This window comes from Girardinichthys multiradiatus, chromosome X (genome assembly GCF_021462225.1).
Source record: "Girardinichthys multiradiatus isolate DD_20200921_A chromosome X, DD_fGirMul_XY1, whole genome shotgun sequence".
NCBI classification, from domain to species: domain Eukaryota; kingdom Metazoa; phylum Chordata; class Actinopteri; order Cyprinodontiformes; family Goodeidae; genus Girardinichthys; species Girardinichthys multiradiatus.
The window spans coordinates 24,789,898-24,810,839 of NC_061817.1; the positions used below are offsets into that span (position 1 = coordinate 24,789,898).

The 20,942-nt window shown below is 39.3% G+C and overlaps 1 protein-coding gene, 1 long non-coding RNA gene and 1 pseudogene across 2 annotated transcripts; 1 reads left to right on the forward strand and 2 right to left on the reverse strand.

Moving 5' to 3' along the window:
* Positions 1–631: 631 nt before the first annotated feature.
* On the reverse strand, positions 632–5,095 carry LOC124863383. The gene is made up of 3 exons (XR_007037122.1): positions 5,010–5,095; positions 2,873–2,997; positions 632–2,793 (listed from the first exon to the last, which is right to left on the reverse strand). It is a non-coding gene; the product is annotated as an uncharacterized LOC124863383 (long non-coding RNA).
* Positions 5,096–8,338: 3,243 nt separating this feature from the next.
* On the forward strand, positions 8,339–9,940 carry LOC124863244 (protein amnionless-like). Its single transcript, XM_047357548.1, has one exon. It carries the CDS (start codon positions 8,377–8,379, stop codon positions 9,781–9,783), a length of 1,407 nt encoding a protein of 468 aa, XP_047213504.1. The 5' UTR covers positions 8,339–8,376; the 3' UTR covers positions 9,784–9,940.
* A 133-nt stretch (positions 9,941–10,073) lies between these two features.
* LOC124863135 lies at positions 10,074–16,562 on the reverse strand (annotated as a pseudogene).
* Positions 16,563–20,942: the final 4,380 nt, after the last annotated feature.

Consider the following 20,942-nt stretch of genomic DNA (forward strand, 5'->3'; position numbering starts at 1 on the left):
GCAGTTGCAAATCAGAGTGAACAGATTTAACTGTTTGAAATGTAAAGTATGCACAATGATTCGACAGGTTTCACTTTTTGAATTGAATTGCTGAAATAAATTAGATTTTTCCTGACATTTCAATCTAGCAAGACACAAGTGTAGACACACCTGAGTGAATTTAGAAAGGTTCAGACAGAGATTTGTTTTTTTCACAAAGCTTTTTTTAAAATATAAATGTTTTCAGTTTCCCTGGCATTAGTCAAAATTCTTATTGCATAGGAGTGACAGAGCCAGAAAAGTTTCATTGGGGTGGCCAGACTGAGACCGCTGCTCACTGAGGGGGTGACGAAAAACTGATTTTAGGTTTCTTTTTGCAGCACTAGTGGACTTTATTTTTGTTATTTTTTAAAAGTAGGATAAAGAGAGTGGGAAGACATGCAGCACATGTCACCAGGATTGGGACTCAAACCAGGTACAGCTGCATCAAGGACTGAAGCCTCTGTATATGGGTAGCGCACTCTACCGCTACGCCACATGCCATACCCTTCTTTTTGTGGTTTAAGCAGTGGTGGTCGCTCTCTCTGTCGGACCCACATGACTAATTCTGCCCTCTCCCCCATAATTGGAAACAAAAATACGCAAAAACTAGTCCCAAGTCATCTTTCATGTTTATTTATCATCAATGTTGATAATTTACCTTCATTCATCTTATAATAATAAAACTGCATTTTTTCCTTCTAAACAGCATTGACACCATGAAACTGTTTATGGCTTTTATGGAAAATACCTTAAATTTAAAAAAAAGTAATAATGGAGCACAGCACTTGGGCACATCATTTATCTTTTAAAAGAAGACAAAGAAAAGAGGTCCCTTCCACTTATGCTATTTCAGAGGCTGTTTATGAGCTGACAAGCATACACACATAATACATTGCCCCTTCACAATTGAAGTTATTTGCGGTGTCCCATTTTTTTCTCTTTCACAGGAAACCAGCCATTTTTATTGTTATTTTAAAATAAGATAGGAAACTTTTCAAAGTGAATAAATGTTGTTGCCTTTAAAACTTAACTCAGTCTGGGGTGAGGAAAAAAAAACGCTTCTATTATAATTGTGTTAGTGGATGAGAGGACTGCTGTTGCCTCCATCTATTCTGGAGGTGTCCCCCCACCTCCAGAATAGATGGAGGCAGCCCCCAAGGCTCCACCCTTGTTGCAAAGTGCAATGCCGACAGATTTAAGGGGTTGCAGCTGTATTATTAGCAAAAACTGCAGCTCTGAATGCTTTGGAAACTCATGACCTTTTGTTCATATATTACCTAAAAGCACAAAGCCTGCTTGATTTTTATTTATTGTAAACTGAAAAAAGATTTTTGAATAATTGCTCTGATAAGTATATAGGGTTTTACAGGTAGGGCCTACTCATTTAAAATCATTATGGATCTATCTATAAAGGTTTTTAAACCCATAACTATGACAAATGAAATATATTGAAAGCTTTGAGCACATTTTAAGTGGATTTGTTTCTTCTATAGGTTTACATTTACTTCTTTCAACTGACAACTACTTTAGTTATAAGCAAAATGCTCACAATTAATCTTTGTATACACACACACACAGTACAACATTTCAGCCAAAAAACAAAGAAAAACACCACCAATGACAGTTAATGAGAAAAAATTCAAACATGTCACTTATTTGATTGTATAGAACTTACTATATTGTAAAATAGTCCAAAATAATTAATATAAAAGCTTTTTTCCCCCCACAGCTAAAAAAAAACATAGGAAATTTAGGATGTCAAGTAAACTTCAAGGAGGCTGGCAACAGAGTGCATCCTGTAGAAGTTTCCAAACAGAAATCCAATAGTCACTATGAGTCCACACAGTGTGACTGTAGAAGTTCAGCATTAGAGTAATCAAACGGAGGACGAGCCCTGAAAGCTGGCATGATCCAGAGCTGTGAAAGCAGACGAAAAGATAACACACAAATGTACTGCAAAAAACAAGGGAAAAGGCAGAAATATACCTTACAGTGATATTACTCAAATAAATAAACTTGACGACTCAACAGCAGAAAGGCACAGACCTCCTTTAAAGTTCTTCTCCTCCACTTGGTCTCATCAGAACCTAAAGTTCTAACACTTTTGGATTCATTTCTGTCCACAACAATCCGTATTTCTGCATGATCTTGGACAGTACAGGCATTTGTGTCCATAGCTGCCATCTGAATGAGGTGGAAGGGCTCCCGATTGAGGCCCTGGACGATAAAATAATTCTGCAGGCCAAGTCGGAGCACCAGCAGAACAGCCCATCTCAGGTAAAGAACCCCCAGGTGGCTTCTGGCTTGTGTCGCAACCATTGCCATGATAGTGAAATAACTGATGATCAACTGCCCTAAATAAGGATGCCACCAGCAATCTCACATCCAGGCTGCGAGAAGAGTTTTTCTCAGAAACGTGTTTTCTGTGTTCCAGTCTGTAGGGAATGCAGTCGATCGCAGTGGAAATTGACAGCAGGCTCACAACCACCACATTCATAACAAAGTGAATGAGCAAGGCCAGATTTCTCCTGTCTTCTCTACCCTGTCAAATGTACATCTCGTAAAATACAGTATAAACGTTACGTGTCCTCCGATCACCAGGAGAAGCCCCATCCTTAGTCCCAAACAATGATCCTTAAGGTGGAATTTAATTTTGGAGTTGCTTTGATTGTTCACAAGTCAGCCCACATGACGTAGGCCATAAATAAAAGGCTTCTTTGAAGATCCTACACGCCAAGTGGTAGCATTTACACTTTTGTTCACCATAGCCAGCTAAAATAGAAAGGCCTTTTAATATTTGACTGAAACAAACCAAAAAATATATTAATTGTAAAAACCTTGGTCTTGATACCTCCATTTAGCTTGTGTGAGACACTGATATTCCAATTTAGACAGGCAGTTTGGTGAATGGATTCCTCCGTCACTGCTGCCATCCACACCAGCAGATTAGTTCAAAGCGTAAGAGCAAGGCTGCACCTAAACATGTAAACACATGATTGCTAGTGATAAATTAAGATTTCCACTTTGTAAGCAATAGCAAAGCACTTGCCTTGTAAAATGTGTTGCTGTACACAGTCCTTTGCAGGAGTCCACAGAAAGTAGGTCTAAAACACGGAACTTAAAGTTTTGCAAACATAGCGGACACTGCTGTGCAGCATTACTTAAGACTGACCTCACACATTAGAACAAAATAATGTTCCTAGAAATTCTGGAACCTGGACAATCAAAAACACAGCTTGCACAGCAAGGAGGGCTACTTTAACGGCTGAGTCGCAGTTAAGGTAGCCAACATTATAGGCAATCTTGAAGATGTCCATGAGAAGACCAAACAGCACAAGTCCAACTAGAATAAAGAAAGAAAAAAAAAACTCTAAATAGGTAAGCTATAACAGTTACACTAATGACTGTAAAGAGTTCTCACCTTTTAGCCAAACTGAGTTTGAAATGCTATCTTTGAATAATGGTATTTTCGAGAGGTGAAGCCCATGTAAAAACACCATCCACATCATAGTGAGGAGAAGAAGGAAGATTAAGATTTGTCGGTGGATAACTGCAATCGCCACACTACTGAAAGAACTGGTGCTGACCATGGCACTGCCCAAAATTAGGATGTTGATGCAAATTATGCCAGACAGGAGGCACCCTCCACCGTGGTGGGCTCTATACATTACTGGCTCTATATTGGTGTTACAGGGAGGCGTGGGTAAATGATGCATGTTTTCAATTTGTGCTGCTGTCACAAGGTTGGAAGAACAGGCTTCAATTGCATCATTTGGTATTTTTCTACAAAACAAAGCAGTTATTTCAAATTAAAAGAACTCAAGTCACAAGCTTTTTGCCTGACCTTTGGATGGATGAGCATTGGATAGAAGTAACTGAGATATATTGGGTCATCTGATAATCTGGGACAGGTTAAATAAATGGCATTTCATCCTTTCTTTAAAAATTAGATGACAGCTAAAGCTGCAGATAATATACAACTTCCAGTCTTTAAGTATTTTATAAACAATGAGTTGTTTTAGCAGATCTTTGTTGGACAACTGAAATATTTTCTACCCAATTATGTCCAGATTTGACTTCAAAGACTGAGGTCCACAGACACAGCAACAGATGTTTACAGATTGTGACCACCAAGTCCTGACTTTGCCATGCTGGAAATCCTGCATAAAATCTTGCAGAGATACCTTTTTATGCATCTTCAGCATTGGGGTGCCACGCTAGTGGCTTGAAAGCATATCACAAAAAGAACAAATAAAATTAAAAATTAAATATATATCAGATGACATAACTGAAGGGATAGGGGTGTCAGATCAGCATGTAACAAAAGTGTTCTTAGTGTTATGGTATAATATGTAAATCTGATAGATAGTGATAGATTCATGCAGATGTAACCTCTGCTTGCACATCCTGTCTTTGTTTTAAATTATTATTTTTCATAAATATTTGAGGATTCCCAATGGAATGACATCCCCGATAGAAAAGGTCAGAGGATGGAAGATCAAGGACAGTGAAAATACAGGAAATAGAAGAAGTGGAGCGAAGACATGGTAAAGAGAAATACAAAATTATGAAATATTTTAAAATCTACCATTCCAAAAAAAAAAAAAAAAAAGAAATCACCATCATCTTAACAGTTAAAAGTAACAGTACACCAGTTGTCTACTTAAAGTTTGTTTTGTGTCATCCATAATAAAACTGTATTGATAAATATTACATACACCTGATTTTTTTTTGTTAGTTTGACACCTTAAGGAATTCAAAAATATTTACTTTTTTTTTAAAACATGGATATCTAATTACAAAATAACCCAACAGTTTTCACTTTACCATGATAAATAATCAAAATAATGTTTTAGGAAAAAAAGAAAAAAAAAAAACTCAACATAAAAGTCTTCTTAGCAGATAAGCTTACTGCCATGGATAAGGGAGGTTTCTTTTTTAAGTCGCAATAATCAAAGTCGACAGAAAGAGTATCATTTCATATTTACCGAGGGAAACGTGTGTTCCTGTTACTTAACATCTGAGAAACAGCTTTCCTGACGCAGCGTACCTTAACGCAGGTCAAATAAACCCGTCATGTGATCTTCTCTGCGCAAGTTACAAAACACAAGGTGTAACAAATGACAACAAACTGGGTCGATCAGTGTCAGCTGATTGGTGACAAGTCTCTCACCCATGATACCGGCGAACTTTCGTCACCTCCTCACGCAGTTTCTTCTCGTTTGTTATGTGTGGAGAGATATTTGTTCCAAAATTATTGCAAACAAAGATTATTTATTTTGCATAGGGGTTGCCTGAGTTCTGAACATACGCTATTACTTATAGGCCAAAATTGACACCATTCAACAAAGAAATGTGTTTTGAAATACATATATATTATTACACGTGTTCATTTAAAATAATTAAAGTTCTCATTGTATTTTTTTAAGCTAAATAAATAGGCCATATTTAGCCGTTTACAGATGGAAAAAATAGAAATAATACCGAAATAATTGTAATAAAAGACTTTATTATATTAAATGTTTTATACATGATCATCAGTTTTCTACTATTTTTATCTGCCAACCTTACCCATCTACCTCAGGTGGTGGCACTATCTCTGCTATAAAGGACTGAGTAATTGGTTGAGCTGCTCTGCAGGTTGACTCTGCCAGATGTTGGGGTCTGTTTGATGGACCACATTTAAAATTTAAATTATTTTATGATAGGTTGCAACAAAGGAAACATGAGATAATTGAAAAAAAAAAAAAAAAAAAAAAAAAAAAAAGATTTAACAAATTCGGGTTTAAAAGATGATTTGCACAACTGAATATTACACCGTTGACACATTTTTGATTATATGATTACATATGTGAAATGTATAAAATAATTTTTTTTTTATTCTGTTAATTGTGGCTTTTGTTCCTTGATAGTTTCCTGTCACTGTACAGTCATGTAATTTCCACACGTTTCCTGTACGTGCCTCCATCCTAAAAGGTTGCCCCTTTGAGCAACCACTCCATCGTGCAACCCCATACAAATGTTTAGAACCTTACACTTCCAAGAAGCTCATTAGGAAGGGTTGTTCAGAGAACTGTACCGTGGAGATGTTTATAAATTCAAGGTATTGTTTAAAGTATAAACATTTCCACGAATATGTTTCAAATTGTAATCTGTTGAGTCTTGTGTAGTATGTCATTCACTTACATACATGGGATTTAATGTTAACAAAAGGCTAATGTATCTGAGGGAAATACAAGTATTTTGGCTGGATGTGTTTTAAGAACACACAGAAACATATTCTTAGAAGTATCTTCAGAGTTCATGACCATAGGTGAGGGTAGGAACGTAGAACAACCAGCAAATTAAAAGCTGAGTTGAAAGGCATTACTGCGGCAGCAGCACCACTCCATTCTCGCCTCATTTGTGAACAAGACCCAAAAGATACTTAAACTCCTCCACTTGAGGCAGGAAGTCCCTTCTGCCCAATTTGCATTTTATAGCTCTTAATTTTGCTAAATATATATATTTTGCATCATTATCACACATCAAATATTTATTAAATGTAGATTAGGTGGACTCCATGGTTACAGGATCTACAGTGCTTTGGACAAGTATTCACTATTCACAGAGTACTTTTTCACATGTTGTTACATTACAACCAAAAACTTTAATGTGTTATATTGGAAAGACTTATGATAGTTAGTACAAGGTAGAGAATAATTGTTAAGTGAAATGTAAATGACACTTGATTTTACAAATATTTACAAATAAATCCAACCCCTTTTACTCTGACACCCCTAAAAACATCTAGGTTTGGCTATGAAACAATATTCTGCTTCACACATCTGACAGGGCACTGTTTAACACTTCATCTCCAAATAAGGTAAGACACAATGGCAAATCTATCATGACAAGATCTTACACCTCTTTGTGGAAGAGTAGCAAGAAGAAAGCCAATTTCTTGTTTGCCACCTTCCATACACAGACACAGCCAACATGTGAAGGAAGGTGATCTGGTCAGATGAGACCAAAGATGAACTTTCTGGAATGTTATGCAAAACAGTAAATGTGGTTGAAAATTAACAGTGCACCTGACCCTGCACACAAGTTTTAAAGGAATATTCCCTCATTACCCAGACACGTAATGTTCCAGAAGGGTTCTAAGGAATTACCTCCACCCCAGGAAGAAACGTTTGATTTTATAGTGATAAAAATATGGACCAAAAAGCACAGAGTGCATCAATGAATGGGTTAAAGATTTATATTTTTCTGCAGGAGGTTTGTTTAGTCTTATGATTTTATAAAGAAAGTTGAGGTAATTTCAATATGTAGTCCAACTTTTCTTTACTTTCCTTTACTTTCCTTTATCTTGCCTCTGCAATGCAGTATTTTTAAAATGTATTTTGTCATGTCAAGCAGTTTGAATTGTCTTGTTGCTGAAATTTTATCTATTGTATAAAACATGTATGAATCATTGGCCTTCTCTCCAAGATGTCATGTATGCTTTAACATATTTAGTCCTGAGCTCCATTAAATCCTGTATGCAGAGAGGTAGTTTTGTTGTGGTCTGTCTCAAGTCAAAAAATGTTCAGTTTCAAAATCTTCAGTGATAGAGAAGCTGGTCAAAGCTAATTGTACGATGGATGTAACTAAATAGAGGGAGATTCTAAAAGAAAACCCCAAAGATTTGAGTCAGGGAGATAATTTCACCCTTCAGCAGAGCTTGGCCCTAAATATATAACCACAGCTTCAAATGCATATCACACTTTTCAAATAAAATAAAACAATTATTAGTTTGAAAAGACTGCAACTGCAAGACTGCAATGTTTCTGTGTGATGATGTGCAGATCGGTAAAAATAGTTAAAGTAGTGACTCTGAGGTACTCTTAATTTCCATATTCCTCTAAACTCCAATTAAATCACTGACTTTGCAGTTTGTGTATCTATGGAAGGTCATGTTCTTTGCACAAACGCAAATGACCTCCAGCAACTGCTCATGATTTATTAAACATTTCAAACGGAACACCCTTAATTAAGAAATATTCTTTCATCTAACTAAAGCTGACTACTACTATTCTTCTCTTCATCAATAGCAAACACTAAGCAAAATGGTAAACCTAAAAACTTATTGTTTCAACTTGCTGAAAAGCTATTGTTTTAAGCATGGAAACCTAAGCATGACGATAGTTTGGACTTGTCTTTGTAATGCAGGAGTGTCAAAGGAGAATGTGTAAATATTTACAGGTCACCTGTACTCATGAACTAAAGTTCATGAGTTCATCCCTTTTTTTAAGCAGTGCTGCTCTCATGTTTGTCACGAGGTCTGAATCAAAGGTCAAAAAATTTTTACTTTCCCCAGCACAAACATTCAAGATGCTGAAAATGGCACAGGTGCTCCTCATCTTCTGTCTCGCTGGGGCAACACATGCCCTTTACAAGCAGTGGATTCCTGATACTAACTATGAAAATAAGACCAACTGGGATAAAGGAGATGTTCCATGCGGCAGCGACAGAGTTCAGTTTTCATCTCAGAGAAAAGTGTCTGTGTTTGTGGAAACCACTCATGCCGTGCAAGAGATGATGCTTCCGATGGATGGAGAGATAATTCTGAATTCGGGAGCTGGATTTTATGTGTTCAGCGGACAGGACCCTGATTGTGGAGCAGGAGTGAGGACCAAGTTCAAAGACTCTGAGTCTCTACATTGGTATAATCCAGCCCTGTGGCAGGCAGCTGCAACTCTGAAGGACCTGCAGGATGGACATTTCCTCTTCTCAGTGCATGAGGAGAGCGTCCCCTGTCAGCAGGATGATGTCATATTCAAAGCGCTCTCCTCCTTCCGTGTGGACACCAGCTCCAGCCAGACCACCATCCCTGTCAAATCAGTGTCTGTGCTGGGAAAGGTATTTGATAGCAGATTAGAGTTCTCCGAGTATCTCAGCTCAGGTTCAGGCCAGCTGCAGTTTCATGGGTCATCAGCTGTCACCGCTGGAAACCCAAGTTGTGGGGATCCTACTGGCTGTGACTGTGGGAACTCTGTCAACCATGAACGGATCTGCAGTGCAGTAACTTGCGGATCTTTAAGCTGCAAAAAGCCTCTGCTTGCCGTGGGACACTGCTGTGAGGTGTGCGGTGCCATTGTTACCATCCGTTATACTGACGGCTTTAACCTGCAAAATTACAGGGAACGAATCCGTCACCTGTTTCTTTCACTTCCACAATATAAATCCATTCAGTTAGGGATGTCTAAAGTCTTAAAGCCAGAACGGTTAATGGGAATAATCCCTTTAGGATCATCACCTGAGATTCAGGTAGTTATTCTGGATGGAGAGACAGGAAAACTATCTGAGACTCTGGCCCAGGACATGATCAAAGATGTTAAATCTCATGGCTCCATACTTGGGATAACAAGAGCTGACATTCAGACGGCTAGTGAGCCTGGAAACAGTGCAGGGACAGTAGTCGGAGCTGTGTTTGGAGTTTTAATCATGATTACGCTTATTGTGATTGTGGTTGTGCTAATCCGCAAGGGAGTTGTACAGATGCCTCCAATGCCTCCAATGCCTTCAATGCCTTCAATGCCATCCCTGAACCGCTTCAGGAGAAGCACCAACGTCGGTGACCTCAACGGGGAAATTGACCGTGGATTTGACAATCCTATATTTGACAAGCCCGATATGCTGAATAACATTCCTGGCACTGATTCCATCTTCATGACTCAGACTGGCGTCCACTTTGTAAATCCAGCTTATGATGAGAATGAAACCGATTTTACAATTTAAAATTGATTTTTCACACACAGTTTACTGATGTCAACATGTCAAACAGAATGATTATAACTTTACAACAACTGGGTATTATCAAAGTGATTATATGATGGTGTTGGATAATGATGAGTTTAGTGACCAAATAAACTTGGCAGACAATTAAAGAGAATAATTGACAGTGTGAGTTATTGTAGTTCACCCTCCCTCATTCACATTATATTCAGTGGCAGTAAAACAGCAATAAAGCTACAGAAGATTCTGATTCCTGTATTTACAATATGTTGCATGGCTACCACTAGATGGCAGTAAATTTCAAATTCAGTGCATGGGAAATACTGAATCTGCTATTTGCACGTTACATTTTTGCCTGTTATGAAACCTCCATAAACATTTATAACTCTGCAGAAAATCTGTTGGCAGCATTTTGCAGTAACCAGAGTCAAGACACTGTCTTTCTTTGACAACCAGGTGTTTACATATAAGGACCTCAATAAAGTCAGTGATGTACGTGTGGAGCAATGTCATAGGGTGTATTATGTTGTAGAAAGACACAGGGCTGTGCTGAAAGTCGAGAAATATGCCAACCCTGGTGACATTTGAAACCTTCAGAAGTGTCTCATCCCCAACATGCCAGGCAGAGAAACCTTTGCTGTTTCTTCCGACGCAACAAGAAAAATCATTTCTGGTGATATGATGCAGCTGCCATTTTCCTCTCCCTTACGATCTATGCTCTTTGTCTGTGACCCTAACGTGTGCGCCCTCCCCGCTCAGTTCTGCTTCAATGTAATGTCCACCGAGTATTCAAAGCGACTGGGGTGGTACAGGTAGCTGTGCTGCCAGGGGCTGGTGTTGGTTAACTTTCTGTTGTCCGTCATTAGATGTAGGAAAGGATGGGTGGTGTCAGGTATTAGATCAGCCACGTGTCTGAAACAGGAAATTTTGTTTTATTGGAAACTGTTTGGGTTTATAGCTGTGACAGAAAAGAGAAGATATAAAGTGTTTAAAAGTGTTTACATGTCAAAAAATCTTCACGGGTCTCAGGATCAGGCAGAGAAGGTGGCTGAGATTCTGGCATCAAGTGTTTAGCACTTATTTTATGATTTGGCAGAAAGGTTAATCATATATTATTAAATCTTGCTTCATTTACTGGCACCCTTAAAAGTATGCGTAAAAAGCACTAAAATAAATTAATCTTTCATTGCAGCAGTGCAATCTCACACAACTCCAACCACTCCAAACCAAACTTTTAATTCAATAATTTATTCACAGGAGAAAAAGTATTGTTTTGAACTAAATCACAGGTAGCACTACCTCTTGCAATTCCAAATAAATCAATGCAGTAAAGCCTTTGTTTGATTTATACTTAATGTTTTTGGTTGATTAGACTTTCCAGACACTTATGTTAAGTAGTGCATGGCTTTCTGGTTTTGTGGAGATTAAACATGCCATGACATAGGCCCATTGTTTTGGCTAAAGGCCAATAGGCTGGACAAGAACCCATGTTTGTCTTGTCATCAGTAATGTAAAAAATCTGTTCAAAGCTCTTGGAAAACTACGGCAGAAAGTGGCATCTTGAAGTCACCAAGTCTCTATAACAATCACTAGGTTGCATGCACATGTCAGCTGGTTGTTTGTGAGTGATGCTAGAAAAAGAGCCTATTTATGTCCTAGCATCATAAACATAAACATGTGGAGTTTGAAATACAGTACTGGGGCTTTCACCAGAACTGTGGGCTTTATTCAGATGAAACAGATATGGCTTTTCTGCATCACACATTCCAGGAGGGTTTGAAATAAAAAAAGAAAGAAAATGCAGAAAAGCACATCATGCCTTCTGTTAAGTGTGGTGGAGGAGGCGTCATGTTGTGTGCTTGTTTCTTCTCCAAAAGCCATGAGATCCTTGTGAGACTATTGGACACTGAGAACTCCTTGTAATGCCACAAGATTTTTAATAGAAATCTGAAAAAACCCAACCGAAAATTTGATAATAGACTCTCATAAAAATAGGCTCTTTCAGCAGAATAATGATCCAAAATGTTTGGCTAAATCAACACAGTAATGGTTCACCAGATACATTATCAAATAAAACTCAGTCCCCAGATTGAAATCCTATATAAAATCTGTGGAAAGAGCTAAAGGAAAGAGGCAATAAGACAGGACCCAGGACAATCTTTAGAAAGATTGTGGAGAGGGGACTGGTTTTAGATGTATGCACCAACCTTGTGAAATGTTACAGGAAGAAGTGCTGCTCCCTAATTGTTTTCCCTAATGAAAAAATTGACTCAAATTAAAAGAAGGGTTTTTCTATAAATTTAAAGTCTGAGATTATGGTACTCCAAGAAAAGATAGAGAGTTTTATATTGTTTTTCTTTTTACATGTCTGTACCTTTGACATGGTCTACACATGTTTAGGTTTGTAAAACAATGGATATGAAACAGCAGGGGTTAAAATCAGAATATCATACAGATTTTGCACAGAGATTGGGAACAAAACACCTTTAAATATAATGTGATTTAAGGAGAACTTCTGCAACATCAAAAGTTATCTTAAATCTTCTTAGTGGGGCATACGTATATGTCAGAATTTTGCTGCTGCATTTAAGGCTTATTCTGGGATTTATATACAGGTCCTTCTCAAAATATTAGCATATTGTGATAAAGTTCATTATTTTCCATAATGTCATGATGAAAATTTAACATTCATATATTTTAGATTCATTGCACACTAACTGAAATATTTCAGGTCTTTTATTGTCTTAATACGGATGATTTTGGCATAAAGCTCATGAAAACCCAAAATTCCTATCTCACAAAATTAGCATATTTCATCCGACCAATAAAAGAAAAGTGTTTTTAATACAAAAAACGTCAACCTTCAAATAATCATGTACAGTTATGCACTCAATACTTGGTCGGGAATCCTTTTGCAGAAATGACTGCTTCAATGCGGCGTGGCATGGAGGCCATCAGCCTGTGGCACTGCTGAGGTCTTATGGAGGCCCAGGATGCTTCGATAGCGGCCTTTAGCTCATCCAGAGTGTTGGGTCTTGAGTCTCTCAACATTCTCTTCACAATATCCCACAGATTCTCTAAGGGGTTCAGGTCAGGAGAGTTGGCAGGCCAATTGAGCACAGTGATACCATGGTCAGTAAACCATTTACCAGTGGTTTTGGCACTGTGAGCAGGTGCCAGGTCGTGCTGAAAAATGAAATCTTCATCTCCATAAAGCTTTTCAGCAGATGGAAGCCTGAAGTGCTCCAAAATCTCCTGATAGCTAGCTGCATTGACCCTGCCCTTGATAAAACACAGTGGAGCAACACCAGCAGCTGACACGGCACCCCAGACCATCACTGACTGTGGGTACTTGACACTGGACTTCTGGCATTTTGGCATTTCCTTCTCCCCAGTCTTCCTCCAGACTGGCACCTTGATTTCCGAATGACATGCAGAATTTGCTTTCATCTGAAAAAAGTACTTTGGACCACTGAGCAACAGTCCAGTGCTGCTTCTCTGTAGCCCAGGTCAGGCGCTTCTGCCGCTGTTTCTGGTTCAAAAGTGGCTTGACCTGGGGAATGCGGCACCTGTAGCCCATTTCCTGCACACGCCTGTGCACGGTGGCTCTGGATGTTTCTACTCCAGACTCAGTCCACTGCTTCCGCAGGTCCCCCAAGGTCTGGAATCTGCCCTTCTCCACAGTCTTCCTCAGGGTCCGGTCACCTCTTCTCGTTGTGGAGCGTTTTCTGCCACACTTTTTCCTTCCCACAGACTTCCCACTGAGGTGCCTTGATACAGCACTCTGGGAACAGCCTATTCGTTCAGAAATTTCTTTCTGTGTCTTACCCTCTTGCTTAAGGGTGTCAATAGTGGCCTTCTGGACAGCAGTCAGGTCGGCAGTCTTACCCATGATTGGGGTTTTGAGTGATGAACCAGGCTGGGAGTTTTAAAGGCCTCAGGAATCTTTTGCAGGTGTTTAGAATTAACTCGTTGATTCAGATGATTAGGTTCATAGCTCGTTTAGAGACCCTTTTAATGATATGCTAATTTTGTGAGATAGGAATTTTGGGTTTTCATGAGCTGTATGCCAAAATCATCCGTATTAAGACAATAAAAGATCTGAAATATTTCAGTTAGTGTGCAATGAATCTAAAATATATGAATGTTAAATTTTCATCATGACATTATGGAAAATAATGAACTTTATCACAATATGCTAATATTTTGAGAAGGACCTGTACATCTTTACAGTTATTGTTTTAGAAGATAAAGATGTTTGTTGGTGATCCATTTAGATCTTTAGAAATATCAGTCTGAATCAAAGCAATGGGATACTGCCTCTTGATCAACAGATTATTGATGGCTGGGTAGCAGATAACACCTGAAGAAAACAGGTCTGAGGCAGCTTTCTCTGATCCAGAAGATGTTATATTACTAAAACTAGCTCATCACTTTTGCAGATCATGGCCATTTTTTCACTGTAGGAGGCCAAAATCAGTTCACACAACACCTGAATAACATCAGTCACTGCTTGGCTGCATGACTGTAGATGGTCTAGATGACTGATGTGCACAGCGGGCACGCACGTCTCTCAATCCTTTGTCCCATTTTGCGTAACCCTAGAATGTTAACACAGCATACAAGTATAATAGATAAGGGCATGATGTCAAAAAGCATAAAAAACATAAAAAACATGCAATATCTTTTCTCTGAACTGGAACTCGTTTATTTTTCTCTGGCGTCACAAAAAACCTGTATGTATACTGTCAACAGGACTGTATTCAAAATAAACCCTTTCTTAGAAAATATATTGGTCTAATCCCACATTACATAAAACCTTTGACATCAAACAGACATTAAACTCTGTATTCTTCCTTCTTCAATTCAGCCCTTCAACCCACTCTGCATAACCAGTGAAGCTGAAACAGAGGGTAAAAAAAGATACTAAAGGTCAGTGGTAACATTAATTAATTAGTTTACCATCCTGCACAAGTTGCGCCTGTGTAAAAACAAAAGATATTAAATAATCAATTATTTGCGTCTAATTTATGATCTTGATAGCAACTCTCAACTACATTAAGGCCCATGAATCAAACAACCTCATTGGTTATCAACGTCAGATCAGTCGAAATGGACTGGTTGCATGTCCGGGGTGTTACCCGCCTCTTGCCTTCTGATTGTCCAACAACACGATCAGTGGGTTAAAAATCTTTGCAGGGATTTCACACAAAAATTCAACAAACAATAAGACAAATGTAAAACAAACATTTAAGGCTAACGAAGCTGCCAGAGCGGCCTACTCCTGTTGACTTTGTTGTGTCTGATTTCTTCCTAAGATGGTGACTGATGAAAAAAAGACATTTTCTTCTTCTTTATTGTTTTTAACTAAACAACTGTAATACACAGCAGATGGCAGTGTAGTAGCTTCACCATTTACACCCATTGTACAAATTTCTGCTTCATATTTCAACAGAGACTTCGTTCTGAGGTCCAGTCTTATAGTGGCGACCCTATGTGTCGTCATACAGCCAATGAGCTAAAGAGAGTCCAAATTTGGCAAATTAACAAGGTGGGGTTTTACAGATGTACGATTTTATCAAAAAATATATATATATTTTTCCCTTCTATTCATTGAAACTGTTTTCTTAGCATGTTCTTCTGCAAGTTCAAAGTATTTCACATGTGCAGTCATTTCACAAGCTAAAGCACTTTCGGTCAACCTTCATATATGTTTTTTTCATAATCTCGTATTTTTACATCACAAAGATGTGATATTTTAACATAGGTGAGTACACTTTTGAAAGACACTGTACCTTTAGAAAATCAAGATCAGATCTTGGACAATTTGTTCATCTTGGCCTCAGTTTTCCTAAGCTCCACCCTCCTCTGATCCAGATGTACCTGGATGCCCTCCGTTTGTCTCTGAGTTTGTTTCTGCTATTCTTCCAGCAGCGCCTCCACTCTTGTTCTGGCCTTCTCCACAGTTTTCTGCAGCCTGGTGAACTGCTGTTCAACATTAAAACAAACCTCCTCCACTGAAAACTGAGGACAGCAGACAAAATAATTGATAATAATACGGTTAGTTCCATATTTTTATATTAGAATATTATGTCTTAAAAATTTTTTTTAATTGTAAGATTACCTTAATGAAATCAATGTTGCTCTGCAATTTTCCAATTACTTTCTCTACATCTGAGACATTCTGACAGATCTTGTGTTTCTGCAGAAGTTCAATATACAAATGATTTAATAGAAAACAACACGTGCTGCATCGGTTCCACGGACAAAAGCAGATTAAAAATTAGTACAAAAGAAAATCTGTGTTTTTCTTATTTTAGAGTACCTCAATGTGTACTCAAGCCTCCTTCAAAAACGTTGTTTTGAGCCCCTTGAGCTCTTGACCCTCGCAGTCTCAACAGACAAAGCAACCGTCCAGAAAAGAAAAGCTCTTAAGGGTAAGTTGATGAACCTAATAAGTCTGATGGTCGCTGTCATAGAGGGCATCCACAAAAACGATAGTTTTGAAATTTGGCTTTTTTCAGATGGGGTCAGAGGTGGGCTTCACAGCAGGAAAATAGACATGCCAGGCAGGATTTGAGCACTCTGCTGGGGGTCGCCATGCACAAATAACACAACACATCTTGTAGCAGTAATGTTTTTGGTGGGTGATCCTCCACTATTTCGATCAGGTTTTCCTCGATATCAGCGGGGGGCACTTGAACATAGTGCCCCTCTTGTTACCTCAAACCCAAACCTGCTGGAGTATGTTTTAAGCAGGTACAAGATCTACTCTGTAACATCGATAAGGACAGAAAAGACAGTTGTAGACACAAAGACCCTGAGTGCATGAGGAAAGAATCATGAACCATGCCTGTGATATTCATCTCAGACCATCTCTGTTTTTACCCCTCCCGTGTTTCTCTTCCCGTTATGTTTAGAATACTTATAGGACAAGAAGAAATATGCTTCCAAGGACCGGTTATGAACATACAGAAATTTTGATTCTTCAATACAGTGAAACAATAAGTGCATTTTATGAAATGTTATTTAGCTTTTACATGTAAATATCACACGAAAACAGCTGCTTCCCCATTATAGACTTAGATCCTTTTTCAGCTAAGACTTAAATTTTTCCCTTTTACAGGAAACGTTGGTGCTGCTAAGAACAACTTGCATTTTTTCCTTTTGACAACAGAAATGCATCAACTTCCTGACAATACCACTTATCTACATAGCGGCTTTCTTCCTTTCATGTCATGCAACACAGAGGCCACACTGATGCTTGTCTTTTGTGTGTGAGCAGCGAGTGTGTTTTATTGCATATTTGGCTGAAGATGCGAGAACAATCGTGTTTTGCTCTCTGTTCTGTTTCTGTCTCTAGCTCAGAGACAGAAACAGGAACATTCTTCTAGAAGCATAAAATGTTATCAGAATCAGCTTTATTGCCAAGTTCGTACATACAAACAAGGAATTTGACTCTGGTACACTTTGCTCTCTGGTTTTTATTTTTTGCATTAAATAGTATACATATATACAATATACAAATATACACATTTATAAATAAAAAGGTGCATTTGCAACATCTGTATGAAGTTGTTTGGTAATCTATTAAATGTTCAACAGAGAAACAGCCTGGTGGAAGAAACTGTCTCTGTGGCGGCTGGTTTTAGTGAACAGTGCTCTGTAGCGGCGGCCTGAAGGTAAAACTCTGAAGAGTTTATGTGCAGGGTGTGTGGGGTCTGTAGAGATTTTTGCAGCTCTTTTTCTGACCCTAGACCTGTATAAGTCCTGGATGGAGGGAAGGTCAGCCCTGATTATTCTCTCTGCATTCCTGATTATTTGTTGCAGTCTGGACCTGTCCTGTTTTGTGGATGAACCAAACCACACTGAGATGGATGAAGACAGGACAGACTGAATGATGGCAGTGTAGAAGATGACCAGCAGCTCCTGTGGAAGGTTGAACTTCTTGAGTTGCCTCAGGAAGTACAGTCTTTGCTGGGCCTTCCTTCGAACAGTGTCTATGTGTGAAGACCATCTCAGGTCCTCAGAGATGGTGGTTCCTAGGAAAGTGAAGTGGTCCACAGCTGACACAGTGTTGTTGAGGATGGTGAGGGGGGTGTATGGGGGTGGTGTTCTCCGAAAGTCCACCATCATTTCCACAATCTTCAGTGGGTTGAGTTCAAGGTAGTTCTGACTGCACCAGTGGACCAGCCAATCCACCTGCTGTCTGTATGCAGACTTATCACCTTCCTGGATCAGACCAATGACAGTGGTATCATCTGCAAACTTCAGGAGTTTCACTGACGAGTCCGATGAGGAGCAGTCATTTGTGTACATGGAAAAGAGGAGTGGGGATAGAACACATCCCTGGGGGGCACCAGTACTTATTGATCTGGATCAGGAGAAGATGCTCCCCAGTCTCACCTGCTGCTGTCGGTCCGTCAGGAAGCTGTTGATCCACTGACAGGTGGAGGCTGGGACGTTGAACTGGGTGAGCTTCTGGTGGAGGATGTCTGGTATGATGGTGTTGAAGGCCGAGCTGAAGTCTACAAACAGGATTCTGACGTACATCCTTGGACGGTCGAGGTATTGCAGGATGAAGTGTAGACCTAAGTTGACAGCATCATCTGCCGACCTGTTTGCTCGGTAAGCAAATTGCAGGGGGTCCAGCAGGGGGCCTGTGATGTCTTTCAGGTGCTTCAACACCAGCCGCTCAAAGGATTTCAAGACCACAGACGTCAGGGCTACAGGCCTGTAGTCATTTAATCCTAGGATGGTGGGTTTCTTGGGCACTGGGATGATGGTGGATCATTTGTGGCAGGAGGGGACCTCACACGTCTCCAGTGACTTGTTGAAGATCCGGGTGAAGATCGGAGCGAGTTGATTATCACAGGCTTTCAGGCATGATGGGGAGATGTTATCAGGTCCTCCGGCTTTCTTTGTTTTCATGCGCTGAAAGAGCCTATTTACATTTTCCTCAGATCTTTAGTGCAGGCAGAGGATCTGAAGGAAGGGGGTTAGTTGTTTTCCAGGTCAAATTTGTTCCTGAATGGGATGTGGAGGACATGATTTGAGGCGTGAACGGCTTCCTGTCATGTCTGCAGTAGAAGCCATTCAGACGGTTGGCCAGGCAAGGATTCTGTTCAGGATGGGTGTGGGGGCTCCTGCTGGCAGTCAGGTTTCTCAGACCAGTTCATTCAGTGGCTGAGGTTTCAAAAACAGTACAGTCTGTGCAATCAAAGCAGGCCTGTAGCATCTGCTTTGATTCCTCAGTCCACTTCTTAACAGTGTGAACCGTAGGTTTGGAAGCTCTTAGTCTCTGTCTGTAGGTTGTGATTATGTCATTTTTGAGGCAGAACATCTAGTGAGAGTGCATAGGAGTTGCGCTCAATGTCTCAAGAAATCAATGTGTAGCTCTTACTGATGAAAGATTGTTATAAAACTAATAGATTTTTAAATACAAAGGCCTTGGTTCCCCAGTAGAACTTTAGCTTCCTACCAATGACTGTATTTTATGACACATTTACTTACACACTATGGCCACTTCTTTAGTTACACCTTGTTAGTATCAGGTTGGAACCCTTTTTACTTTAACAACTGTATAAATTTTTCATGACATGCAGTCAGTGAGGTGTCAGAAACATTCCTATGAGACAAGAAAGCATCCCACATTTGGTGCAGAGTCATTTGCTGCACATCCAGGATGTGAATCTCCTGTTTCACCACATCCAAAAAGCTCTCTATTGGATTAAGATGTGCTTACTGTGGAGGCAATTGAAGTAAAGTGAACTTAATGTCATGTTCAAGAACATGGTCGGCAACCATACTCAGGAAGGCTGCGTTGTTTACAACCAATTGGTACTTAGGGGTCAAAAATATCTCGCACACCATTACACTGCCCCCACCAGCCCAAACCATGGCAGGATGCTTTTCATGTTATTCACACCAAATTCTGACCCTTCTGTCTGAATGTTGCTACTGCAATCGAGACTCATCTGACCAGACAACATTTTTTGAATAGGTCATTGTCCAATTTTGGTGAACTGTAGCCACAGTTTTCTTTTCTTAGGTGACAGGTGTGGCACTTGGTGGGGTCTTCTGCTGTTGTAAACCATCTGCTTCATAGTTTGACCTCATATTAATTCATTCATTGTGTGATATTTGAAATACCTTGGCTGTTACAAATGGGTATTTCCCAGCCAACATGTGTATGTGAATCCTAAATGCATTCTGCTCAGACTGTACGCGTATTTAGTGGGTCTGGGCTCAAAATATATACAAACCAAATTAGCAAAACAAGTTAGATGAGTTTCAAATGGACATTTAAAAAAATCTGTTCAAATTCATCAATACTTTTAAGGCCAGTATAGCGTCCACGTTTTCCCTTCAGTTGTCGTATATTCATGGATGCTCTTTTGAAATTGTTTTATGAATTTTTTAAGAGATGCTTTCTTCATTTACTACTAGAAACAAACCTGTTGGTTAAATGAAAATAACCTTTAATCTGAATCTGTGAGGGATATGAAAACTTTTATGCTTAACTGTATATACATACTGTTTGTGTTTGCTGGATGTTCAGGTAAAGGCTAAAGCATTATCACCTTGCCTGCTTTAAGTGATAAAAATGAGGACTATTATGGAGGGGTTATTCTTTTGAAAGTATCTTATGTAACATTTTACGGGATTCCCATTGTGCCTTTCCACAGAACGTATATTAAATCTTGATAATGCAAAAAAGTAAGGTTGGATATTTACAAATAACACGCTTTGTGGCACAGATCAACAGACTTTATTGATGTCTAAATTAATCTCTTTATTCCAGCACCTCCAGTTTACATTAGCATTCTCTAGATTACAGTGCTAACAAAGAAGGCCTATAGTAATCATTCATTCATTCATCTTCTATACAGCTTATTCCATAGTGGGTCACGGGGGGGCTGGTGCATATCTCCAGCAGTCTACGGGCGAGAGGCAGGGTACACCCTGGACAGGTCCCCAATCCATCGCAGGTTAACACAAAGACATACAGGACAAACAACCAGGCACACACTTAGTCACACCTAAGGGCAATTTAGAGAGACCAATTAACCATCATGTTTTTGGGCTATTGGAGGAAGCCGGAGTACCCGGTGAGAACCCACGGATGCACAGGGAGAAATATTAATATAGTGGAATATATA

Bases quoted from the DNA above. Each gene is read 5' to 3' on its own strand.
- LOC124863244 (XM_047357548.1), top strand. From the start codon at position 8,377: ATGCTGAAAATGGCACAGGTGCTCCTCATCTTCTGTCTCGCTGGGGCA.